This window comes from Oncorhynchus gorbuscha, linkage group LG11 (genome assembly GCF_021184085.1).
Source record: "Oncorhynchus gorbuscha isolate QuinsamMale2020 ecotype Even-year linkage group LG11, OgorEven_v1.0, whole genome shotgun sequence".
NCBI classification, from domain to species: Eukaryota; Metazoa; Chordata; class Actinopteri; order Salmoniformes; family Salmonidae; genus Oncorhynchus; species Oncorhynchus gorbuscha.
The window spans coordinates 36,411,031-36,438,911 of record NC_060183.1 but is presented as its reverse complement, the minus strand read 5'-3'; the positions used below and the strand labels follow the sequence as shown (position 1 = coordinate 36,438,911).

At 43.6% G+C, this 27,881-nt stretch overlaps 1 protein-coding gene and 1 long non-coding RNA gene across 2 annotated transcripts in view; one reads left to right on the top strand and one right to left on the bottom strand.

Moving 5' to 3' along the window:
• The first annotated feature begins 53 nt into the window (after nucleotides 1-53).
• On the top strand, nucleotides 54-27,252 carry LOC124048559. The gene is made up of 3 exons (XR_006841253.1): nucleotides 54-160; nucleotides 19,080-19,179; nucleotides 26,853-27,252. It is a non-coding gene; the product is annotated as an uncharacterized LOC124048559 (long non-coding RNA).
• LOC124048557 (inactive tyrosine-protein kinase PRAG1-like) overlaps nucleotides 5,402-27,881 on the bottom strand; it is a 33,360-nt gene continuing 10,880 nt past the window's right edge. Inside the window, exons 4-7 of the mRNA XM_046369470.1 lie at nucleotides 19,123-19,289; nucleotides 11,041-11,807; nucleotides 8,460-8,741; nucleotides 5,402-8,220 (exon numbers count right to left, since the gene is read on the bottom strand). Of these exons, the coding sequence (XP_046225426.1) occupies nucleotides 7,420-8,220; nucleotides 8,460-8,741; nucleotides 11,041-11,807; nucleotides 19,123-19,289 (2,017 nt within the window). The 3' untranslated portion in view covers nucleotides 5,402-7,419. The remainder of the gene's footprint in view (nucleotides 8,221-8,459; nucleotides 8,742-11,040; nucleotides 11,808-19,122; nucleotides 19,290-27,881) is intronic.

Here is a 27,881-nt window from a genome sequence, read left to right as displayed (position 1 = left end):
ACAAAGACAGACAGACAGACAGCAGGGTTGATGTTTGTCATCAAGGTGAGACGAGTTGAATGTGCAGTCTCCATGCAACATTATAATTAGCCTTTCAGTTACATTTCATTTGTTTGAAAGGTACAGCACCATTGATGGCTTGAACACAGTGGGTGAATAGGTAAATTATAACCTGGCTTTATTCATATTATTGTCAATTTAATGTAATACAGTAGCTACATTTGTATAGGTTTGCATATTGTTCCTTTAGCCTCCCCAGCAGTATAAAATACCACTTTGCCTCCCCTGCAGTATAAAATACTACTTTGCCATAACAAACTAGACATTTTGGCTAAAAACATTTTCTCTGTGAACCCAACAGTGGACTGGAGAGACTGCATACCTATATTCTCGCCGAGCAGGTTAATCTCCTTGGGATGAGGATATAGCCTTGGATTGTTTATCTGGCTCTAAAATGTGTCAATGTCAGCATGCTTGGTAGATAAGCTTTGAGGAGTAGCTATTGATCTTGGATGCTATTACCAGAGGCAAAGCAAGAATACGTCCCAAACGGCACCCTATTCCCTGGGTGTCATTCGGAACGTAACCCAAGACAAGTCAGTGCTTATATTGACCCCAGTGACTTTTTACCTTGAGTAAAACATAACATTCATACATAACTCTGTTGAAAATCTGACAAAGCAACTGGCCATTACCGATTGCCTCATCCAATCTGGCCACTGCCATTATGATGTGTACTTACCGGTAGTCTTATATTGGTATGTGAAGCCTATGGAGAGAAATGCAGCAACATTCACGCTTTAGGCAGATTAATTTCCTTTCATGTCTTTAGCCAGCCCCAAATCAAAATGCCAGACTATGCTTATCATATTAACCATGGCATGAACTGGGGAATGTCCCAAATGGCACCCTATTTCCTATATAGTGCAGTACTTTTGACCAGAGCCCTATGGACAGGGTGCAATGCCTAAAGTATTTCAGTTCATAATAGCCAACTTGTGATGTTGAGTGGTCTGCTGCTTGCTCCAAGTAAGGGTAGCTGCAGCCCAATATTGTGACCGGAGTATGGGCGAGTGGGTGTGTCGAAAGTAGTGGGTGTATGGAATGCGAATCAGCTAATTGGGCAGATTTGTTCCCACTCAAGAATGTTTGGCGTGGCCGACTAACTAATATTGATAACCGTCTAGATGTCACCTTGATACATACAGTACCAGTCAAGATGTTGGACACACCTACTCATTCAAGTAGAAGGCCACTATTTTCATCAAAACTATGAAATAACACATATTGAATCATGTAGTAACCAAAAAAAGTGTTTAACCAATCAAAATATATTTTAGATTCTTCAAAGTAGCCACCCTTTGCCTTGATGACAGCTTTGCACACTCTTGGTATTCTCTCAACCAGCTTCACGTGGAATGCTTTTCCAACCGTCTTGAAGGAGTTCTTATTCTAAAAAGGATTAAAATAATTCCTCATCAATCTACACACTATACGCCATAAATACAAAGCAAAAACTGTTTTTAGAAATGTTTACTAATTTATTAAAAATAAAAACTGAAAAACCTTATTCACATAAGGCCCTTTGCTATGAGACTCAATTGAGCTCAGGTGCATCCTGTTTCCATTGATCATTCTTGAAATGTTTCTACAACTTGATTGGAGTCCACCTGTGGTTAATTCAATTGATTGGACATGATTTGGAATTGCACAGACCTGTCGATAAAAGGTCCCACAGTTGACAGTGCATGTCAGAGCAAAAACCAAGCCATCAGGTCGAATGAATTGTCAGTAGAGCGCCGAGACATGATTGTATCGAGGCACAAACCTGGCGAAGGGTACCAAAAAATGTCTGTAAAATTGAAGGTCCCCAAGAACACAGTGGCCTCCATTCTTAAATGGAAGAAGTTTGGAACGTACAAGACTCTTCCTAGAGCCAGACTCCCATCCAAACTGAGCAATCGGGGGATAAGGACCTTGGTCAGGGAGGTAACCAAGAACCCGTTGGTCACTTTGACAGGGCTCCAGAGTTCCTCTGTGGAGATGGAAGAACCTTCCAGAAGGACAACTATCTCTGCAGCACTCCATCAATCAGGCCTTTTATGGTAGAGTGGCCAGACGGAAGCCACTCTTCAGTAAAAGGCACATGACAGCCCACTTGGAGTTTGCCAAAAAGGCACCTAAAGGACTCTCAGACCATGAGAAACAAGATTCCCTGATCTGATGAAACCAAGATTGAACTATTTGGCCTGAATGCCAAGTGTCACGTCTGGAGAACCTGGCACCATCCCTACGGTGAAGTGTGGTAGTGGCAGTTTTTCAGCGACAGGGAGACTAGTCAGGATCGAAGGAAAGATGAATGTAACAAAGTACAGACAAATCCTTGATGAAAACCTGCTCCAGAGCTCTCAGGACCTCCGACTGGGGCGACGGTTCACCTTCCAACAGGACAATGCACCCATCAATGCTTTTAATGAAAAACAAACAAAAGTCAGTTTTATAACTGAACACTTATTTGTGTAAAACTAACAGTGCGACTCAGACTCATCCTCTGGCATAAAAACAGAAGTCCAAACTTGCAGTATGGTAATTCAATGTGTGATAGTTGCCTGGTCATAAACGGAAGAAAAACAACACGGCTCAATCAAAACCGTCTAACATATAGCAGATCGCTTTCGACACACCCACTCCTTTCCGCAGCTCTGCACTGTCACCCTTTGCTGGCTGTAATTAAACTATGACCTACATGTAATGTGTCCTTTGGACCACTAGGCGTCCTCCTTGCATTATAAACACCGGTAACAGGTTTGAAGTGTTCTAGCTACATTGTCATTCATGTCAGTTATGTTCAAGGAAGACGTTTGTTTTGTGTTTGAGCAATTGCGTGGCTGGGTATCTGAAAGGTTTAGGGTGACAGGACAATTTCAACTTTGGATGGTTTCTCCATGAGTTCATATACTTAAACATGTCAATTGTGAAAACACGAGTTTGATATGGTGCTGAATTGAAACGTGCAAGTCGGATAATTACAGAAAATAGTAGAAAGTATGAGACACAGGTCCTGTCTCCCCTACACCTTCTGCAGCTAGGTGAAGTCTAAACTTGCATTCCAAATGACACCCTATTTCCTATATAGTGCACTACTTTTGACCAGAGCCATATGAGCCCTGGTCAAAAGTATTGCACGGAATAGGGTGGCATTTCGGGTGTAGGCAGGCCGATGTGGTAAACAACTGTCTCTCGGTATGCCTTCGCTTATTGTCAAAACAGATTCAGTGGAGTGCAGATCTGGCTTGTACAGGCTTGTTGTTTAAAGCTGTGGAACCACTCCTAAAATCCCTCTGTACAGCAGTGGAACATTATGATTTAAGGGTATGATGATTACCTGAACAGAGGAGGAATCGTGATAAATTAACCTAAAAGGAGCATCTATTCGAAACGTTCTAATTATTGCCCAATCTTCTTGTGTTTGACATACATTGTGTATGAGGACCTTCAGTCCTCATGAGATCTCATAGATTTGGAAATCAAAGTCAAGTGAATTGAATCGTAACAGGGGGTTGTTTATTGTTAATCTATAGAGACCCAAAACCTCCCAACAGCTTTTCATCCCACGTCCGACCTGAGCTCTCCCACTCCCCCAGGGTAAAAGTGGAGGACTGAAGGTTGCTGTGGTGTGTGTGTGTGTGTCTGTCTGTAGCAGTGGCAGATATGTTGGTTCAATTGAACCATAATGAAAGCATTTAATTTGCACGAAGAGTGCCTTGGTCCTTCTTGAAACAGTTTGTTAGATCTCAAATTTTTACCACATTTTTCACAATGTGATGACTGAAACCTCCACATTGTGTAATGTTGAATTACAGAGGGATTATAACCAGGAATGTTAAATTGTCGTTTCCTTGCAGAGACTTTCTGCATGCAGTGGCAGTCAGTGCTGTTTAAGATGAGGGAGGACAATTCATTTTTTCATGAGCATGGCCTTATTTCTATTACAGCGTATTGGTTGACTCTCATTCATATTCCATTCACCCAGTTCAATGTAACAGTGATCGGTTTAGGCTACCTCATGATAATCAGATTTTCCCTATACCCATTATGAGGTTGCTGGAACCAAGCCTATGAATGAAAGTTTACAATGTAGTTGCACACAGGTCAAGAGACAATTTTGAGGTGACAGACAGTGACATTAAGTACTGCTTTGCACACTCTTGCCTGCATCTAGCTGATATAGGGTGTAATCATTAGTCCAACAGTTGCAAACAATAGTTTCTATTGGACAAATTCTAGTATAATTATCCCTGTTTTGTTCCGTTTGCTTACGCGTAATACATCTTTTCAACAGAATTGGCAGAATGAATACAGCCCTGATCAGGCGTAAACACAGTTCACTTTCATAGCAGCCACATTGTATTCCTTCTCGCATCCATGCACTCTCATCCTCTCACTTCTTCCCTTTGCTTGTGGACTTCAATGCACAACACATCAGCTGTATGTGGCCAGGCGAAAAAAAACCTTTCCAAACCAAACCGCTACACTCTGCCTACATCGTTGTCACCATGTTAGCTAATGTAAAGTATAGTTAATATAAGTAACACGTTAGTAAACCTGCTACAATCATGCAGTAACGTTAGTGTGCAGTCAGTAAGCAGTTACACCGGTGGGCCCCCAGAGGCAATAAATGAGTAATACCAAAAGCTTACCATGAATGAATTGGAAGAGTTCCAGCGTTGTTTTGGAAAGTCATAGCCAGCTAGCTAACATAGCTTCCCTCTTTCTGAGCAGGGTGTTTCAGTAGGCTAAACTAGGTAGTTGCATTTGCTTGCTAAGTAAGTGAAACTGAAAAAAATAAGGAAATCTCTCTCTTGCTTCTCCTTCATTTTGGAAAAAATACATTTGTTCAAAACTGTTCAACTATTGTCTTTCTCTCTCTTTGAGTCAACTACTCACCATTTTCTACACTGCAGTGCTAGCTAACTGTAGGTTATGCTTTCAGTACTAGATTCATTATCTGATCCTTTGATTGGGTGGACATGTCACTTCATGCTGCAAGAACTCTGATAGGCTGGAGGACGTTCTCCGGAAGTTCTAATTACTGTGTAAGTCTATGGAAGGGAGTGAGAACCATGAGCCTCCTAGGTTTTGTATTGATGTCAATGTACCCAGAGGAGGACGGAAGCAAGCTGTCCTCCGGCTACACCATGGCCGCTACACTACAGAGTGCTCTTAAGGCTACTGTAGACCTTTTTGGCAGAATAGTGTTTTAATCAGTCATTTGGTGGCGTGTTTATATTTAGTATAGTTTTATTTAAAAAGGATAACTTTCTAAACATTTTACAATTGACATTTTTATGATATTCACTGAGGAGGATGGTCCTCCCCTTCCTCCTCGGAGGAGCCTCCACTGACTGCTTTGTACCACATTTGTACCATTTTGTACAAATGGGCTTTCACATTTTCCTTACAGCTCCCTGACTCAGGCATTCAAGCCTTTGTCTCCATTTCATTAGTACAAAGTACCAGGCCATAATCAGCAGCACACTTATATCCATTCACAGGTTCCACCCATTGATTCAAAACAGAAAGACTGAGACGGAGTATGGTGTGAATGTGTGAAAACATTTACAATTTATTAATAGATGCAGGTGAGGCTCACAAATTCTGTTAATAACTTGTTAGTCAGAGATGTGTAAATGTTCTAGTCCCATAATGATAACTGCAGTGGAATAGAACAGTAGTTGGACTGTTTCCTTTGCAGCCTCAGCTTTTTCTCCAATGAGAAATATGGCCTAAGTTAAAGTGTGTGTGGAAGCAGTCTGCTGCAGTGCACTGGCAAAGGAGAGGAGACACAGCAAGCACAACAGCAGAAGCATTAAAACATCAACCTCTAAAACAAACAGAGTAATAAAAAGGGAAAAACAATCACAGGTAGCTTCCCAAAATGGCACCCTATTCTCTAAATAGTGCACTACTTTGGACCAACACTCTATATTGGCCCTAGTCAAAAGTAGTGCACCATGTAGGTAATATAGTGTTCTTTTGGACGTAACCAAAAAAAACAAAAAGGCATTCCAGTGACTAATACAGGTTAAACAATTGGATATCATAAATACTTTCACTATGGATCTTATCCATTGCAATTATTAAGACCTGCTTGAGTGGGGCACAACAGTTGATCTACAATCTCTGTATGTACAAGTTATATCTGTCTCCAGACTAGTCTGTGAAATTCCAGTTTCACATATCGAAGAGGGTGTATAGGGGTTACGATTTACAATGAAGTTCTCAGTCACCGTAACACATGGAGAACTAAAGGCACTGTAACAATTTTATAATATTGAAAACAACAATTGTAGATGCTATTAAGGTAAGTATTGGCGTAAGTGGGGCCATAGCAGTGGTGGTTCTGGCCATCTTAACTAATTCAATACACACCGTATTGAGTGGCATTAGGCAGTACACATTTTGAATTGGTTCAGGTAAGGCTAGTTCCATTCAGTGAAAACAGCTTTGCCTTTAAAATGGCTGCCTCTCTAAAGACCAATACCCTTCCTCCCCATATGGATTGACAAGGTGAGATGCAACATCATACCTTTACACTGAATGGTAAAGCAGCATTCTAGAACCTGTTGACTCCGTGTCAACACTTTTACTATATGTGCCATTGTAATATAGGCAAATGTAAATACTTGTGTGTGACCCTCTATTTACATTTTGTAATAAGCAAATAAAAGTTAAATAGCTGCACAGGCACAATCAAACATTTATGTCAAGACTTGCTGGAGTGGACAGCGATGAAATACCAGCGAGAGCTCTTACTATCTCAAAGGGCAATGGATATCAAGAAGTCCTATTAATTAAGGACAACACAAGACCATAACAGTTACAATGTCTTGGCTCGACTGTTGTTCATTAGTACTTTGCATTATAGTAAGTGTAAATCTTTTTCTGATTTGCTCCATTCTGTGCACGTCTCTTCTCACAGGGGCTGTGTTTGGGGTGGAGAGTGCAGAGTGCTCAGTCTGGCCAGAGAGACCATTCCATGTTAGGCTGTTCTGTCCATCCCTGGCCTGGCTGTGCTTTTGGACAATCTCCAGTGGTCTGCCTTAGTCCATACAGTAAACAAAACAGCAGTCTGTAAACTAGAACACATACAGTAGAAGCTGAATGGTCAGTCAGTGATGCCTTGCTTTCATGCATGTCGTTGTAAAGGAGGCAGGCAGGCAGCAGGTTCACATTGTATTTTCATACATCCTCCGTGACAGATACAGGGAAACCCAAGGCATTGGTTCATTGTCTCTACACATTGTCCACAAACTCGCCCCAATCCTAAAACTATCCAATCCTTTCAGATCTCATGGAGTGCCTAGGGAGCTAGGGGTTGATTTGGGATTCAGACAGTTTGTCCAGTCAGTGTTTCAGTCATTTGAGTGAGTAGAGCAGTTCAGCTGTATGACACAGGGACAGAGGGTGAGCGGCGCTGAAGTACTGACAACACAGCCAGTCCTCCAACTCTGCGTTCCTCTCCGGCTCCAGAGACCTCTCAGCAAACTTCATCATCAGCAGGGCTCTCTTCACGTCCAGCCAGTTGAGGAGGCCCTCGTGGCATGGCCCTTCTCCGGGGCCCAGCCTGTCTCGGTTCCCCCACCGCTGTTGCTCCATCAGGTCCCTCCGGGGGCCCCACAGTAGGCTCTGCAGCACCCGCTTGGCCTCCTGGATGTGGATGCGTTTCATTGGGTCTGGCTGGAGGAGCAGCCGGGTTAGTCTCTGGAGCCCAGTGGAGTAGAGGGAGACTGGAGGAATGGGGGGCAGGTCCTCACAGTTGTAGTCCTGTTCTTTCAGTTTTGGGCTCACCTCGAATGGGTTGGGCTGGTGGAGCAGCTCGTAGATCAGGATTCCCGTTTGGAACTCGTCAAATTTCCGGTACTGGGCGGCCGACACGATTTCCGGGGCCAGGCGGGCATGGTCGCGTTTAATGCGGGGATCATTGGCAGCGGAATCCTCAGTGTTTCGCTGCTTGGCCTTGGCGAAGCTGGCGATGACCAGGCGGGGGAGGTGCTTCTGATCGTAGGGGGCATTGGGGTTGGCCTGCAGGGGGCGACGGTGAGGGATCAGGAGAAGGTTCTCCAGACAGAGGTCGCGGTGTGTGACCCCGTGCTCCTTTAGGTGCTCCAGACCGTTGCACAGCTGCAGCAGGAGGAAGCAGACCCGCCGTTCGTACACCTAGATAAAAAACAATACATTTCAATAGTAGAGCGCTATTCATCAGAAATCACGAAGCTCTGTACATCAAAACAAGATTTTTTTTAAAGGCTGAATGCTTAAAGCAAAAATGAAGAAAGCTACAAGTGTCCCAAATGGCACCATATTTCCTATATAGTGCACTACTTTTAACCAGGGGCCTAGGATGCCATTTGAGACACACCCTAGTACCGTACAAGATACGCAGACAGACAACTGACCTCTGGCTGAGCCTGGTGGAAGGACGCCCACTCCTTCACGAAGTCTGCCGTACTCTGCTGTGGCACCTCCTGGGTGATAACCACTACGCGTTCCTTGTCCCCCTGCGTGGGGTTGGGCCCGAGGGGCAGTGAAGCCTCGTCAGGGGGGAGCATGCTCTGGGGGACGCAGGCGATGAAGTGACCACAGTCCTGCTGGAGGTTGAAGTGGGGCGGGAGGGTTTGCTGGACAGACAAACCGTAGAGGTGACCCTGCTTGGCTTCAGAGGTCTGGCTCTTACAAATCTGGGGGGAGAGAGGGAAACATACTGGTTATAGTTAGGTAGAGAATGGAGGAGGGGAGAGTCAACACCATGATGTGGAGAGAATTAGGAAAATGTCTGCCTGGCACTTTCAGAGAACAGAGTGGTGGAGGAAGAGACTGCTTAAACCACAATGTGCATAGTGGGGAAAATACTTGAATTACATTGATAGACAAGAGTCAAAGCCCTGATGTGGACAGAATGTGGAAATACTTAAGTTATAATTGAAGCAGTTTTATAACTTGTATACTATCTCTGCATCCAGAATCAAATCTCGCCTGTGTGCTTGCACGCTACTTGTCTGTCACAAGAGACTTTGCAAGAGTCTTTCCCCTTATTGTACGACTTCAAGTAGAGACATTAACACATTCTCTACTTGCACTTGGTGAGATTTAGTATTTTCACTCGCTGTCACCAAGCTTTAAATCCTGCATTCATTCCGATCTTGTTTTCAAGCAGACAAACACTGGTACACTTATGGCAGCTATGATGAATGAGTTTCATCATGTACAATATGTGCAAAGCCAAACACTGTGTTGATGCATCCCACATTGCACCTTATTCCCTATATAGTGCACTACTTTTGACCAGAGTCCTATAGACCCTAGTCAAAAGTAGTGCACTATATTGAGAATAGGGTAAGCTCTGATATGACATAGGGTACTTCCCAAATTGCACCCAATTTCCATATATAGTGCAATACTTTTGACCAGGGCCCATAGGGAAATGTAGTGGACTATATAAGGAATAGGGTGTTATTTGGGACAGTCTGATGATTAATATGAAGGCTGGATTATTTCATACACTGTGTGTGTGTGTGTGTGAGAGAGGGGATCTTTGATATATGTGTGTGTGTGTGTGTGTACAGGCCTTGACAACAAGCGTGTGTATAACTGTAAATCCTGGCTGGCATGAAAAGATTAATGGACACAGAGACATTAGGAAAGACTATGCAGAGTCTCTGCAGCAAACCTCCCTTAACACACAGGGCCCTGCTCTGGATTTACATGTTGCTAATGACTTTGGGACAAAGGTCAGTGAGATTGAATGCAGAGCAGCACACCCTCCTCCCTCCTCGGCAGGCTACAGTACATTCCCTGGAGGAACACTAGAATGGTGGGACCTTCCTTCTCTTCCCTCAGAGAACAAACCAAATATGTCCCAAATGGCAACCTATCTCCTATATGGTCAAAATTAGTGCACTACGTAGGGAATAACATGCCATTTGGTACATACACAAAGTGAAGGGGCTGTGGCTCCCTCTGGTTCTCTAAACAGTCAAAAAGCTTGTTAAGGGGTCGGCCTACTTCATTGGACAGGTTTTATTGTTTAGCGAGCTAGGCTTTAACAAGGTAGGAAGATGACCTTGATTGAGGAGTAGAACTTACAGTCCAATCACAGAGGAGTTTGAGGGCCTCCCGGGTGGCGCAGTGGTTAAGGGTGCTGTACTGCAGCGCCAGCTGTGCCACCAGAGACTCTGGGTTCGCGCCCAGGCGTAACCGGCCGCGACCGGGAGGCCCGTGGGGCGACGCACAATTGGCCTAGTGTCGTCCGGGTTAGGGAGGTTTTGGCCGGTAGGGAAATCCTTGTCTCATCGCGCACCAGCGACTCCTGTGGCGGGCCGGGCACACACATTGGTGCGGCTGGCTTCCGGGTTGGATGGCGCTGTGTTAAGAAGCAGTGCTGCTTGGTTGGGTTGTGTATCGGAGGACGCGTGACTTTCAACCTTCGCCTCTCCTGAGCACGTACGGGAGTTGTAGCGATCAGACAAGATAGTAGCTACTACAACAATTGGATACCATGGAATTGTGGAGAAAAAGGGGTAAAAAAAAGAGGAGTTTGAATTTAAACTACAGATTACAAAGAACCTCTTCTCACGGTAATTATGTCTCTCACACACACACACACACACACACATCCTCATCCGCTTGTTTATAATTCCATACGCCCCCCCCCCCTCTAAATGCCTTGTTGTTTTGTCTTTCAGACTTATTATAAACATTAAAACACCAGAGTCCTTGATAGCAAAAACATTTGATTATCAAGCACCACATGAGAGCCGTGGCCCCCAAAACAATCCCACTTTGAAACTCAAGAACACAGACAGACATATCTCCCTAGGGAAAGCGTTCTTCTGACCTAAAAGGGGCCTAGATAAAGGTTAACTAAGAAAGTTTGTATTCAGTTACCTTGACTGTGTGTGCGTGTGCGTGTGCGTGTGTGTAGTGTAAAACTTGAGAACACAGAGAGCTATGGAGATGAAAGGTATCTAAGGTTGTCACCTTGACAGCGTAGGAGTTAGATGGGTCGGAGGCGCAGGCAGCAGAGTAGTACACAGCATCGCCTGCATTACAGCTGGCTTTGTTACAGGTCAGTTTGAACAAAGACCAGTTGCTCTCATCGAAGCGCAGCGTGTTCTTCTGACTGCGGGTGAAGTGGTCCTCACATTTCAGAGCCAGGCGCCGCAACGACTCAGCGTACAGGCCTCCCAGCTTAGAGTAGATGCCCTCTCTACTGTCTATGTTACTGAGCAGGGTCTGCAGCTGCAGGCTAGAGCCGTGGCTGAGCCCGGAGGCTGAGAGGTGAGGGCCGCTGAGCTGGGGAGAGGAGGAGGAGGTGATGCTGCCCCTGCTGTGTCCTCCGAGTCGACTACGTACTTTCAGGGGTTCGTCCAGGGTCCGGGAGTGCAGGGGGCGACCCGGAGGGCCATGACAGCGCTCTAGGGATTCGGAGGAGTAAAGGGGACGGGGGTCGACAGGGGAAGATGGGAGGCTGGACAGGGATGGTACGTCTGGACGAGATGCGTTGCTCTCGGAACCACCGGTGAAGGGGAGGCGGGGGAAGGCCCAGAACAGGGGTTTCCCGGCTGCACTGTCAGGGGCGGAGACAGTGCGGTTCACCATCTTCTTCTCTGGGAGAGGCGGTGGCTGCAGCTGGTTGGAAAGGTTGTTGCTAGGGAACGGGTCAGGGTGAGGAGACACTGGAGAGGAGTCCATGGGGCTTCTGGGAAATGGGGAGGCGAACGACAGACGAGGGGCATCATGGGAACCTGTAGAGAGCGAGAGAGAAGTCATCAGTATTCATGTTGATATTGGATATCACACAGAGACAGGCTACAGGCACAAGATAAAATATTACATTTGAAGCACATTTCCATTTTTTTTTATATACTGAATTTACTTAAACACTGGAGAACTACTAGTACCAGCAGCATCAACACTTCTCTGATCAAACAGTTGCCGAATCCATATACATATAATAAAAAACATTTGATCAAAACATCTCACACTAGAAAACAACTCTGAGCTGACTTCTCTGAAGCGTGTGTGTGTGTGTGTGTGTGTGTGTGTGTGTGTGTGTGTGTGTGTGTGTGTAAGAACCCAGCTGAGCCATAAGGGAGACTGGGCATCTATCACACCACTATCAGATTGGGGGGGTTGGGTAGTGCATGTAGGCTTTTTGTCCCCCCACTTTTTGATCTGAAATCACCAGCACCCAGCTAACGTGTAATTTTTGCAGATTCTAAGTGTTTGCGCTAGTAATGTATCAATATTTGTCTATGAAATGACCAATGAACATATAGCACAACTTTGGATTTCACCTCTGTTTCGAAATCAAATGATGTTGATCGTTTTGAGGTCTTTACTGAGTCAGCTTCTCTTCTCCTCTTGCTTTGGCAAAGCAGTGCTGCTCGCCAAAAGGGTTTGCTGTTCTTGTTATGGAATGATAATTCGGAAAGTATTTGACCCCTTGACCTTTTCCACATTTTGTTATGTTACAGCCTTATTCTATTCCCCTCATCAATCTACACACAATACCCTACAATGACCAAGCTTAAACAGGTTTTTAGAGAAAAAGAATTGGAAATATCGCATAAGTATTTGTTGAAGCACCCCATCACTGCAACCCCCATACGGACTCGTAAGAGGCGAAGGTCAAGAGCCGTGCGTCCTCCGAAACAAAACCAGCCACACTGCTTTTTGACACAATACTCAGAAGCCAGCCCACCAATGTGTCTGAGGAAACACCGTACACCTGGCAACCGTGTCAGTGTGCAGGATGCCCGGCCCGCCACAGGAGTCGCTAGAGCCTGATTGAACAAAAACATCTCTGTCGACCAAACCCTCCCCTAATCTGGACGACACTGGGCCAATTGTGCGCTGCCCCATGGGTCTCCCGGTTGCAGCCAGCTGCGACAGAGCCTGGACTCGAACCAGGATCTCTAGTGGCATAGCTAGCACTGCAGTACAATCCCTTAGACCATCGAGCCACTCAGGAGGCCCTTGTTGAAGCACCTTTGGCAGTGATTACAGCCTCGAGTCTTCTTGGGTATGATGATACAAACTTGGCACACCTGTATTTGGGGAGTTTCTCCCATTGTTCTCTGCAGATCCTCTCAAGATCTGTCAGGTTGGATGGGGAGCGTTGCTGCACAGCTATTTTCAGGTCTCTCCAGAGATGTTCGATCGGGTTCAAGTCCGAGCTCTGGTGTGGCCACTCAAGGACATTCAGAGACTTGTCCTGAAACCACTCCAGCGTTATCTTGGCTGTGTGCTTAGGGTTATTATCCTGTTGAAAGGTGAACCTTTGCCCCAGTCTGAGGTCATGAACGCTCTGGAGCATGTTTTCATTTAGGATCTCTGTACTTTGCTCCGTTCATCTTTCCCTTGATCCTGACTAGTCTCCCAGCCCCTGCCGCTAAAAAACATCCCCACAGCATGATGCTACCACCACCATGTTTCACAGCGGGGATGGTGCCAGGTTTCAGGCCAAAGTGTTCAATCTTGGTTTCATCAGACCAGAGAATCTTGTTTCTCATGGTCTGAGAGTCCTTTAGGTGCCTTTTGGGAAACCAAGTGGGCTTTCATGTGTCTTTTACTGAGGAGTGGCTTCCGTGTTGTAACGGCGTTCGTCTGTTGAATGAAGAAAGTCGGACCGAAATGCAGCGTGTAGGTTACTCATGACTTTAATGAACAGAATAGCGGTACATGAAATAACTGAAATACAAAAACAACAGAACGGAACGAAAACTAATTACAGCCTATCTGGTGACTACAACAGAGACAGGAACAAACACCCACAAAATACAAAGCGAAACTCAGGCTGCCTAAATACGGTTCCCAATCAGAGACAACGATACGCACCTGACTGCAATTGAGAATTGCCTCAGGCAGCCAAGCCTAACAACACCCCTAATCAGCCGCGATCCCAAATATTACAAACCCCAATACGAAACACAACATATAAACCCATGTCACACCCTGGCCTACCCAAACATATAACAAAAACACAAAATACAATGACCAAGGCGTGACACGTGTGGCCACTCTACCATAAAAGCCTGATTGGTGGAGTGCTGCAGAGATGGTTGTCCTTCTACAAGGCTCTCTCATCTCCACAGAGGAACTCTGGAGCTCTGTCAGAGTGACCATCGGGTTCTTGGTCACCTACCTGAACAAGGGCCTTCTCCCTCGTTATTTCCGCTGAAGGCATTCAGTGATTTTTCTCATCGCCTGGGTATGACCGTGAACTGCTCGCCATCCGCCCCCAGTAGGCGAATGATTACTCAGTTTGCCTGGGTGGCCAGCTCTAAGGAGTCTTGGTGGTTCCAAACTTCTTCCATTTAAAAATGATGGAGGCAACTGCGTTCTTGGGGACCTTCAATGCTGCAGAAATGTTTTGGTACCCTTCCCCAGATCTATGCCTCGACACAATCCTGTCTTGGAGCTCTACGGACAATTCCTCATATATATATATAGGTGTACCTTTCCAATCAATTAGAAACATCAAGGATGATCAACGGAAGCAGGATGCGCTTGAGCTCAATTCTGAGTCTCATCTGTTTGCTTTTTTCTGTAAACAAAAACGTTTTTGCTTTCTCATTATGGAGTATTGTGTGCAGATTGAGTTTTTATTTTTTATTAAATCAATTTTAGAATAAGACTAACGTAACAATGTGGAAAAGTTAAAGTGGTCTGAATACTTTCTGAATACACCGACTGTTCAAAGCAAAACTATCCAAACTATTGCTGATGGTGAACCTGAACAATCATAATCAAATCGAACGCAAGCCTCGATCTGCAGGTAGGCTATAGCCAGATTAGAGTTGTGTCTCTAGTAGCTTAATTCTATTCTGGTAAAACACCATTTTCAACAGCGCATTTGATAACAATAAGCTTGAAAATTATATTGGTTGTCAATCAACTAATAAAGCCTAATATTGGGCAAGCCATTTTACAAGCATTTGAATGCTGAAGGTGCCCCGCAGCTACAAGATCAGAAATAGAACTCTCGTCGGGCAGTGCGAAGCTGGGCACAGTGTGCAGTTTCACTTGGCTACTGATATTCCCTGGGGTTGTTCGGCACGCAAAGGGACTATCAACACATTTATAAGAGCGGTATTTTCAGAAGTTAGACAGAAAGTTATTTGATAAGAAGACAAAAAACTAGCCGACGATTCGTAACCTTTGAATAGATTTTCCGACTGATGCATGCTAGATCTGGATCTTCAACATTTGAACTAGGAACCAATGTGTATTAGTGAATCGTTACATGCCCAGTATGAGCAATAGGGAGAGTGAGGAGAGCGACTAACTGCCGCTAGTAGTTACTGTTGAACTAGGAGCCTACCGCCTCAGGCGCCTGTATTGATTCTTATAATTGGAGCTTTGTGTCCTTGTGCCTCCCTCACCCAGAATGCTATAAATATATAGTACATTACCAATACAGCACATTACCCCTCACCCACAAACCTACAGTACGTTTTCCATAAACATACCGCACATTATTCATATGTAACAGATTGCATTCTGTTCTGCCCCGAGTGGGGATTAAACTTAGCGATCTTCTGCCCAGCAACTCAAAGCCAACCATCTTAGCCAACAGAGCAAGCTACATTATCCCTCACCCATAGACCTAGAGGAAATTACCCGTCACCCATAAACCTACATTAAAGTACATTATCCACAACAGCATCGGCCTGGGTGACTTTGGCTAGCCGTACCCATCCTATCACTGTGTCTAAGTGTCTCTCCCTTGTAACGTCTAACATCGTAGTCACATTTCATCTATTCAAAGTTCCCTGAGAGGGTGTAGTGAGGAAGTTCAATATGATGGTCAACATGTCTGCTGTGCTATACCATTAGGAAATGGCCAATTAAAGAGTACAATATAAAGAATGTGAAACTCCACAGTCTAACCCAGAGAGATGGGTAAGTGTGTGCTTGTTGACAGTAAAGAGATAGAGTAGAGTCATAGAGTCACATTTTTAACACCGACTAAATGAGTGAGTTTCCAGAGCGGAAATCTAAAGGAAAGATGGCATGTCTGCATGGAGCAGCAAAAGCCCGTATTTTCCTCCTTATCAAAGTCCCATAATTATCTCTTCAAACACTTCCCAGGAAGTGAGGCAATTACATACTGTCTGGGAGTGTCCCAAATGGCACCATATTCCTTTTGAGTGCATTACTTTTGACAGGAGACCTGTGGTCATAAGTAGTGCACTACATAGAGAACAAGGTGCCATTTGGGTTGCATCCCCTGGGCTTATATGGAGAGACGAAGACGGTGACGCCAGACAAGAGTGATGGTGCGTCAGACCTCAGCCAGCAGTGTGCAGGGCTAGACACACGCACACACTCACATGCACTCAAACACACACTGATTCAATCTGTCTATCAATCACAAGCGAACTCTCTCACTCTCTGCATGGCTTGTGCATGCTGGCCAATCACAAGCATCCCTGCTTAACTGCAGTTAGACTCTGGTGAGGAAAGAAAGGGCTTTACCTGTGTGTGTGTGTGTGTGTGTGTGTGTGTGTGTGTGTGTGTGTGTGTGTGTGTGTGTGTGTGTGTGTGTGTGTGTGTGTGTGTGTGTGTGTGTGTGTGTGTGTGTGTGTGTGTGTGTGTGTGTGTGTGTGTGTGTGTGTGTGTGTTCAGTTGTATGGCAGTATTTTGGCTACAGGCAAACTGATGTCAACCAAATTGAAGTGTTGTGTAAAAAGTGCCTCAGAGTTGTGGCAACAACAAGAGACAACACAACAAATGTATTAAATCACTTGAAGAATAACCATTCCCTACTTTACAATGATTGCATGGTGGAAAAAAAAACATCTGACAGTAGGAAAGCCCCTCAGCCACAACCAGCCGCCGAAACAGGCATTGATTACAGACATAGAAATCACAGAGGCTATCCCCTATCACATAGCTTAAAGAGATGTTCCTATTTACACAGTCAGCAAAGATGGCTTCAAGAAGATGATGAACAAGCCAGACAGGAGATACAAGATTTCCATCTCGCACATATTTCTCCCAAGTCGCCATTCTCAACACTGTATAACAAAATGCAGGGAGAAGCTGAAACGTTGAATGTCGCATTGAATGACTGGACCAAACTCCAATGTTTTGGACGGAGGCTGCACCTTGCAATTGGTGACCTATGTGTTACATGTTTTTGTTAAGGCACTTTTGTCTTATCATTTCAATTATAATAACGATTGAGTCTACTTATACATAAATACACAATCAGAAGCTTCCTATTCCATCTGTAGCCTATGGGCACCTGAATAAATAATTAACTTATGTTAATTAAGAACTCATAATGGTAAAATAGAAATAAGGAACTCATTATGTTATTAATTAATTAATTAAATGCTTTGCTTATAGCATATTATTTAGATAATAAAAATGTGTTTTAATACAGTTGAAGTCAGAAGTTTACATACACCTTAGCCAAATTCATTTAAACTCAGTTTTTCACAATTCCGACATTTAATCCTAGTAAAAATTCCCTGTTTTAGTTCAGTTAGGATCACCACTTTATTTTTAGAATGTGAAATGTCAGAATAATAGTAGAGAGAATGATTTATTTGAGCTTTTATTTCTTTCATCACATTCCCAGTGGGTCAGAAGTTTACATACACTCAACTAGTATTTGGTAGCATTGCCTTTAAATAGTTTAACTTGGGTCAAATGTTTCGGGTAGCCTTCCACAAGCTTCCCACAATAAGTTGGGTGAATTTGTCCCATTCCTCCTGACAGAGCTGGTGTAACCGAGTCAGGTTTGTAGGCCTCCTTGCTCACATATGCTTTTTTCAGTTCTGCCCACACATTTTCTATGGGATTGAGGTCAGGGCTTTGTGATGGCCGCTCCAATAACTTGATTTTGTTGTCCTTTTTTACATTTTTTTATTTAACCTTTATTTAACTAGGCAAGTCAGTTAAGAACAAATTCTTATTTTCAATGACGGCCTAGGAACAGTGGGTTAACTGCCTGTTCAGGGGCAGAACGACAGATTTGTGCCTTGTCAGCTCGGGGGTTTGAACTTGCAACCTTCCGGTTACTAGTCCAACACTCTAACCACTAGGCTACCTTACACGGAACCCAAAACGGCTGCGCACGTGCGCCATCGTGCGCTATCGTGCATACATTTACTTTGTCCCCTTACACCAAATGCGATCACTACATTAAAATATCAAAACAAACTATGATCCAATGACATTAATTTGGGGACAGGTCGAAGAGCATTAAAAATGTATGGCAATTTAGCTAGTTAGCTTGCTGTTATTAGCTCATTTGACCTGTAATATAAACATTGAGTTGTTATTTTACCTGAAATGCACAAGGTCCTTTACTCTGACAATTAATCCACACATAAAACGGTCACCCGAATAATTTCTAGTCTCCTCTCAAGCTTTTTCATCTTTGAACTTATATGGTGATTGGCATCTACACTTTCATAGTATTACCACGACAACCGGAAAAATAGTTTCTCCCATCTCGTCATTGGTTTATAGAAGCAGGTACCCATGTGCCATCTCCTCATTGGTTATACCCACGTGGGTGATTGAAAGACTGGAATTTTGTTTAAAGGCACAGTCAACTTAGTGTATGTACACTTCTGACCCACCGGAATTGTGATACAGTGAATTATAAGCGAAATAATCTGTCTGTAAACAATTGTTGGAAAAATTACTTGTGTCACGCACAAAGTAGATGTCCTAACTGTCTTGCCAAAACTATAGTTTGTTAACAAGAAACAAGAAACTTCCGACATCAACTGTATATAGGTGTAATAATTATATCTATTATCATATGTAGCCTATAACGATGTTGGAAAATATTTGTTTCATTTGGTTTTATATTTAGTTACCACAGTATGTATGTTTGAAAAATCGCAACTCATAATTGCAATATCTGCCCCCCCCCCCAAATTTTTTTAAATAAATTTTTAAAAAAATTTACAAAAAAAAAAAATCGCACAGCCTTGTGTGTAGCGCTCACTTAATTATTTTTGTTCTGCTCTTGTATCTCTTGTCTCTAGTTTCCTGTGTCCCGGTGGGTGGCTGGTGGGTGGCTGTACTCACCAGAATCAGAGAGGGCTCTGTTGGAACCTCCAGGCAGGCTGTCAATCGAGGCTGAAGGTAGGCTGCTGCTCCCCAGGCCACAGAGACTGTAGGACAGGCTCTCTACGGAGCCCTGCTGGCTACTCCGGTCCAGCTCCACACTGCTCTGACTCATCTTACCAGACACCCTGCAGAGAGAGGAACATAGAGACTGACTGAGTGTGTATGTGTGTGTGTGTGTGTGTGGGGGGGGGTTGTTTAGTGCCTTATCTCCATAACCAGGAAGTTAAATGAATAATAACAAAACAGCTTCCCACCATTAAAAACAAATGAACATTCACTGTTATCATGTCTGATGCTTGCACTGCTTAAAAACAACTAACAAAATGTCTCTATTGCACCTCTCAACAATTACAGACAGTGTTCTCGATTCTTCCAACCAGTTAAAAAGAACACAGAATCTTAGTACTCCTGTCTAATTTCAGGAAACTGGTCGAGCGTGTGTTGTTTGTGTGCGTTGTGTTGTGTGCTGCTTCCCTGTCAGTTTTGCTTCAGGGAATGAGGCTGTTGTTTACGATCTACTTTTGTTTCTCTTTCATCTTATCTAGATATCGCATCCTGTCTGGATGTGAATAAGACAGTATTAGACTCCATTAGGTAACTTGCCTCAACTCTTCACAAGAACACAAAAAACAACAGTTAGATTATTCTCACTTTCCTGGCTGACTGAGTGTTTGTTGTTGCTGTGTCTCTTTAAATAAATCATTTTCTAGCACACAATACTTAGAACCAAAACAATGCCAATTCATGAAAGAGAGACAATACAGACTGTGGTTTGCCGAATTGACCGTTCAACAATGCTGTTTTTGAAAATGTTTGCCCCTTTCCACCTCCTATCCCCATTTAATAATTTACCTGTTCTCCAAATCAACTGACAAAAGCTCTAATCTAAAACGATAGATAGAAAATCAATGATTGCGCCTATCTGATTATATCTAAATGAAAAGGAGTTCCATCCTCCTGGGGTAGTTTTTCTGATCATGGGACGCAATTAGACTGAGTGAAAAAGCCGGCCACTGCTACTGGAATTCAAATATATTTTTTGGGTGGGGGGGGTTGTATAATTTGATTTACACAACATGCCTACCACTTTGAAAATGCTAAATATTTTTTATTGTGAAACAAACAAGAAATAAGACAAAAAAACTGAAAACATGAGCGTACATAACTATTCACCGCCCCAAAGTCAATGCTTTATAGAGCCACCTTTTGCAGCAATTACAGCCGCAAGTCTCTTGGGGCATGTCTCTATAAGCTTGGCACATCTAGCCACTTGGATTTTTGTCCATTCTTCAAGGCAAAACTGCTCCAGCTCCTTCAAGTTGGATGGGTTCCGCTGGTGTACAGAAATATTTAAGTCATACCACAGATTCTCAATTGGATTGAGGTCTGGGCTTTAATGGTGCTCCGTGGGATGTTCAAAGTTTCTGATATTTTTTTATACCCAACCCTGATCTGTACTTCACCACAACGTTGTCCCTGACCTGTTTGGAGAGCTCCTTGGTCTTCATGGTGCCGCTTGCTTGGTAGTGCCGCTTGCTTGGTGGTGCCGCTTGCTTGGTGGTGCCGCTTGCTTGGTGGTGCCGCTTGCTTGGTGGTGCCGCTTGCTTGGTGGTGCCGCTTGCTTGGTGGTGCCGCTTGCTTGGTGGTGCCGCTTGCTTGGTGGTGCCGCTTGCTTGGTGGTGCCGCTTGCTTGGTGGTGCCGCTTGCTTGGTAGTGCCGCTTGCTTGGTAGTGCCGCTTGCTTGGTAGTGTTGCAGACTCTGGGGCCTTTCAGAACAGATGTATACTGAGATCATGTGACACTTAGATTGCACACAGGTGGACTTTATTGAACTAATTATGTGACTTCTGAAGGTAATTGGTTGCACCATATCTTATTTAGGGGCTTCATAGAAAAGGGGGTGAATACATATGCATGCACTTTTTTCCATTTAAAAAAAAGTTATTTTTTAAATTTCACTTCACCAATTTGGACACTTTAAAAAAAATGTCCACTACATGAAATACAAATAAAAATCAATTTAAATAACAGGTTGTAAATGCAACGAAATAGGAAAAACACCAAGGAGGATGAATACTTTTGCAAGGCACTGTTTGATGATGGAAGACGGTGGAAATGTTGAGGTGGAGGTAAAAAGTGTGTGTGTGTGTGTATGTGTGCGAGAGTGTGGTGGAGGTGGGGGTGAGTGAGAGGTTGAGGTACTCTCTCTTAAGTTTCAAACTCTGAGATCATTTGTATCCTAAATATCAGATTTCCCTCATCAGATTTTCCGCCCAGCTACCATAGGAATGTAATAGTGTTAATTAGTGTCCTGAGTAAATGTAAAGACAACCTCCTCAGTGACAGTCAAGGATACATTACAGGGAAGGACCTTGAGCCTTTAAGAGAAGACATGCATGGATAGCCTCCCATCATTACGGTCTCATGAAAATGTCTTATAACTGGACATTTGTTCTGAATCGTAGGGACACTTAGGATGGGATCCAAACCAACGCAGATAAATGTCCTGTGCACTGCGATAAACTTTCAAAGGCAATTTCCCAGACATTTAAAGTTATCACGTTCCCAGTAAACACTGCTATTGTAGGCTCTAGCATGAAATCACCTCACCTTCATTGCAGTGTACAGGTAATCCATCTGTGTTTGCCTGGATCTTAGTACTTATAACTTCAACTAATATGTAGAAAGTAAACAACAGGGTTAAGAAGCCTTGTGGATCTGTTGACACTCATGATATCATTACATGCATGTGGTATTTTTAAAGAAGCATCAGGGTTGAGGGGAGGGATGAGTATATGGGGTTGAGGAGCGGGTGAGTTATGAGCGGTCAAGTTATAAGGGGACTACAGATGGCAGTGTTGAAAGATGAGCCTCACTTGCCTGTGGATGATGTTGTGGTAGATTATGTTCTTCAGTACTGAGTCTAACTCTCTCTTCTCTTTCTCTGTTTCTCTGAGTCACCCAGCCCTCCTTTGAGTTACAAAAGAGAATAGCTGCCAAGTAGCGAGGTATCTTTAAAGTAGGCCGCAGCCTCCATCACTTCCCCTGCCTGATGGTCAGTGAACTGTGACTACGTTGTCAGATGATGGTTGGATAAAAAGGTTACCAAAACAATAACAATCTCTGAAACCTTGTTTATCATGGCATGGCTTCCATTAGCTCTTCAGGCATATGTCTTTCTGATAAATCACCAGTGTCTAAGGGGTTGAGTAATAGCCTACCTGGTGGCCAACCTGCCTATACTGTGCCCCTCCCCTCGCTCTCCGTCCCTCGCTAGCTCGCAATGAAAGATGTGTGTTTGTGTTCTTGGAAGTACGGCAACTAATCAGTCTCCTCCGTGATCTTGACACTCAGAAATGGGAGTTGACACCGGGTATTATTTTGGAGTCGACTCTCCACCACTACATCATCGTTGTTAATAGTTGGAAACATGGCGGAAGGTGGAATTGAGGTACAGTAATGGTAGTACAGGTGCAATGCAAGGATCAGACCCTTTCTTTCAATTTTTGCCTAAAATTACATACCCAAATCTAACTGCATGTAGCTCAGGACCTGAAGCAAGGATATGCATATTCTTGATACTATTTGAAAGGAAACACTTTGAAATTTGCGGAAATGTGAAACTAATGTATGAGAATATAACACATTAGATCTGGTAAAAGATAATACAAAGAAAACGTTTTTTTAAATTTGTATTTGTTTTCATCACCTTTGAAATGCAAGAGAAAGGCCAATATATGACTAAGGAATCTAGGCGCAATTTCATTTTTGGCCATTAGATGGCAGCACTGTATGTACAAAGCTTTAGACTGAGCCAATGAACCATTGCATTACTGTTCAATATGTTGTAGCAAGTCTGCCCAAATGTTTAACCATGTGAAAGGTACGCACCGTGAAACCCAAACATTTTGCCATTTAAACGTTAAGACATTTTTTCATTTATCATATCCCTAACTTGAAACTCTAAAACCACATAGAAAGTATGTATAAATAATAATAGACCTATATATTTCAAATAAGTGCCCTTTACCTGGCCCGCAATTGATTTTGAGGAACAAATCGGTGAAACAAAATCTCTGCGGCCCTTTGTTGAATTTTGAAATCCAGGTGTGGCCCTCATCACAAAAAGTTTGCCCACTCCTGATCTAAACTATTATGTACTACATCTATACTATTACTATACAGTAACATATCTAAAAAATATATTTCTGTTCCAGCCCGGTCATTATGAATATTTCCATTTGAAAAATGGTGGAATAGGGAATCGAGGAGGACAGTTCTGGTTGAAATAGATTACTGCGAACACGATTTCTCTTCACAGAGCCAGAGGGTGACCTTGGCAAGTAGCCTATTTAGCGATCGATACAGAGTGTTTGAGGATGATATGAGGACCATTGATGGGAGTCATGTGCTGCAATGAATAGCAATAGAGAAGCCCACTCTTATGATAATTCATCATAACATTATTATAGAGTACATTATATATACATATAGGATCCCTGAATGCATTCATGCGGGTCTTACTCAGAAAATGCCTTCCAGATCTATAACTGGCTCATTGCTGTTGGACAATACAGAGAAAACTGAGTGAATGTTGTGATATGAAGTCAAGTGACAGCATCATCATTTTGTATGCTACCCTATCACCATAGCTGGCTGTGAAAATAGCATTCCTGTAGCCTTCTTCCAGCAACAGCACTGCAGCATCCGCAAGCTAGCCTGTAAATTAAACATGGTGTTAGGCTAGCGAGGTTATAAATACAACATTAACACAGCCTGATGAGGACTACCTGCTGTGAAGAGGCCACACACATACACCATACACCACACACACACACACAAGAGTAGCTGTAGCTGCTGTGCTTGTAACTGGGAATGGGGATCCAAATAAACAAATAAGACACACAGGCAACGCAACAGTTTGTATCAGTTCCAAGACGAAATGATCCCATCTATAATAAAGCACAGCAGCCAGTGACACACTGTGACACATACTTATAGCACTACAGACATAGAATGACTAGATTCTGTTTCAATGGCTGAACCGTTCATTTCCTTTTTAAGCATTTAGCAGACACTTCCTATCTAGAGCGACTCACTTGAAGTAAGTGTGGAAGAGTTTGCACAACTCCAGGACCATTCAGTGATTCACCAGTAACGTTGGTGTGTTGTAATGCTGTTGCAATGCTAATTTTCTTGCCTTGCAAATGCAGGTTAGTTATTATTTTGAGAAGAATAGTGACCATTGTTTCAGCAACAAGGTCATATGAAATGCAGGCCAGTCATAAACCACTGCCTTGCTGCCAGGGATATTAATGTACAGCCACAGGGAGGCACAGGGCCCTCCCTCCCTCCCTCTTTGGGAAGTATATTAATGTACAGCCACAGGGCTCTCCCTCCCTCCCTCCCTCTCCCTCCCTTTCTCTCTCCCTTCCTCCCTATCTCCTCTCTCTATGGGCAGCAGTCACTGTACCCATAACACGTGCAGAGCAGAACTACAAGCAGCAGCAATGGGACGTGTGGTGTGGTGCAGAAACGCTTCGTTTCACAGTGCTCCGTCTGCCACCGCTGAGAGCTACGCCTTAGAGAGCTTTATGTTTTATGAGTCCTCAAGGTCTCTGTCAGTCATGCTCCCAGGATGGATATAACCCATTTAACGTTCAGATATATCCTACATCCGTCTGTCGCCAACCGTCTTTTATGGAAGATGCGTTTCACCCCATCACCTCCTATCCAGATGACTGGGGCTGCATGCCAAATGGCACCGTATTCCCTTCATAGTGCACTCATTTTGACGAGAGCCCTAGTCTCTGGTCATAAGTAGTGCATTATAAAGGGAATAGGGTGCCATTTAGGACGCAGCCTGTAACCTCCATCCACATCCCAACCCTGGAGAAATACACCTGGAAGGCATGACATGGGGAGGTTTATGTAATCAGATAGATACGGGCATCTCCTATCTGGGCAGCAGGCAATGGATTCACACACAGGGCTGGTTTCAGCTCTCAGCTCTGACAAGCAGTGCCAACCTATGGGGGACACCTGACAAGAGATCGCCTCTGACCTCTAACGATCTCGATCCTACTGCAATGTTATTGTTTCAGTCCATAAGTTGTATGGTTTTGGTCTGACGAAAAATAACCTCAATTTGCAGTACTTCCAAAAACACAATACAGAATCTGAATTTTATCAAGATTAGAACCATCTTATTCAACATAGGGCAACAAAGAAAGTTCACTAAATCATACCTACAAGACCATATTGTTTTTGTTCAACAGAGTTTGGCTAATGGTATGTTTTCAGAAAAGTCTCATACAGTACCTCAGACTGAAGTATCAGCAAAGGTCCAGGCAGGATGGCCATCAGACACATTATGATTCCAGGTCCTTACTCTCGTTTTAAGAAAAACACAAACTATGAAGTATTGCAACACTCCCTCAACAAGAGTCATGTGTGTATTTAAAGTCTCTCTCCACAGAAAAAGCAATGGCACCTTTTAAACGCCAAATAAAAACACCCGTGTCTCACAACCTCCACAAACCACACAAACACACTTCTTCACTGCAGCGTTTCCCCTGTACTCTTTCAAACCCAGCAACTATGCTATCTAGTCTATTCTCTGCCATCCGAAAGGATAAAGCTAATCTTGGGGTGAGACGGGGGGGGTTGTTGGATCTTGGCTGGGGGTGGCACCTCATGCCATGGACAGTTTGGGAGTTGCCCCGGGCAACAATCTGCTCTTCCACTACTTTAGGCAACCCCTCCAGGTGTCCTGCCCTGACCTAACTGACACACCCACATCCCATAATACACACACAGGACTGATGGGGGTAAGATGGTAGGCCACACACAACGGTTTGGACCAACTGTCACCAGGGTCGTTCCACCTCAAAAAGCACAATAAAGAGCATTTCAACACCACTATCATGGCATTGTTAAAAAAATTAAAAAATGACCCTGTAAGCAGTCTATTGACAAGGTGTGACAGTAACCCATGCTTTGTTTTTGTTGGTACCATGGACTTGCATTGGATTTGTGCCACAAATGCTAAAACGTTAGCATTTGAAACAGTGGCCTTGTAAACTAAACCAAAGCATGGATTGCTGTCATACCCTGTGGACCCTTGTCCACAGACACTTACAGGGTAAGGAAACTAATATAACTTTGTAATTTGGGTGAAATATCCCTTTATCGTTGAGGGGGTGGGGGTATTTTCTTTGTAAATCACCTAATAGCAGGAACAGCACCATCGAGTGGTCAGAACCTGGTAATATCAGGATGTAGGATGGGACATAAACCTAACAACTTCAATGACCAATTTCTCTGAACAGAGGGAAAAAAACATCACCAAATCCACTGAGAATACATGACCTAGGATGAAGATAAATGCTCAGAGCTGCAGCTCCACACTACCAGACACAGAGAACTGATACTCTATACTCGTTGTTGGGATTAGTGTGGCGGGTCCGTGGGTGACTTTACACCATTTCTTTGGATTCCTCATGTCTTACTCATTGTTAGTTTGGTCCAAATTGGAAGTAAGATACTATATTTACTGAATATTATGTGAACCCTAGAAATTAAAATGTCCAATTTGGGTGTAATCAATTGGCTTAATTTTCTCAAAGATCAAATTGCAACAAAAATCCTGTTTCAGGAATGCTAATCTTTTATGTTTCCATCTACAGAAACGATTGCAGAGCAATCTGAGATGGTGGGTATCAAGGCTTGCGGAAATGACCTACTAAGGATGAAAGGACTGCATCAAAAGTATCACCTCACACAAGGACCTCCCAGTGAGGACGTTTGTTTGGTTCCTCACAGTGATCAAAGAACTGATGATGATGATTCCCGTCGTCAGGAGGACAGACTTCTCAACCATCTGGTTCTTTAATGATTCATCACACAAAAATGCTGCCTCATCAGGGTTTGGTTGGTTTGCCTGTTTTCCTCCTTCTCAGCCTTGTGGAAGCACCACTGCATCACTGGATTTGTCTGAAATGGCACCCTATTCCCTATGGGCTCTGGTCAAAAGTGTAGGGAATAAAGGGCCATTTGGGACACACAAAACTGTCTGTCTTCCACTTTCCTGTGTTACACTCTTCTCAAAGGCTTTCTAAGACACTTTGTCTCTGTGGGATTAAAGTCTGATGTTTCCGGAGTTATATTGGGTGAACTGTGAGCTGTGAAGTTGAATCTGTTGTCTTCTGGCTGTTTCTTAGCAGAAGACAGAGAGGGGAGATCTTGTGAAGCTGACAGATTTAGGGAAAGTTGACTGTAAAGTCTATGTGAGGGTTAATGTGACTCTGAGGCATGTTGTTTAAACACGGGAAGAGCTGGCGTGGCAGTTCATGCCGAGTCCTACTGTGCGCTATAACAGTTAAGCTCCCGGAAAACAAATACGAAACGGAATACCCCAAAGCATAACGGTTGCTAGGGCAAGGCATGTTCCCGCATGTGTCTCTAGAAAGAGTATTTGTATCAGTAGCAGCATGCTAGCAATGTCATAATATAATGGGACAGATGCATCAGCTTACTAGTATTACAACAAAAATAAGGGTCTGGGAAATGCAATCAGCAACAGGGGTTCTAGAGTTCCCTACAGCCAGCCAAAACAAACGCCTCTGCTTTGACTCATTTGTGTCATATTGAAAAGTTTCAAATGTCAAACTTTAAGTTGCCAAATCATTAAGAGGTAGAAAAGTGTCTGGGATTAT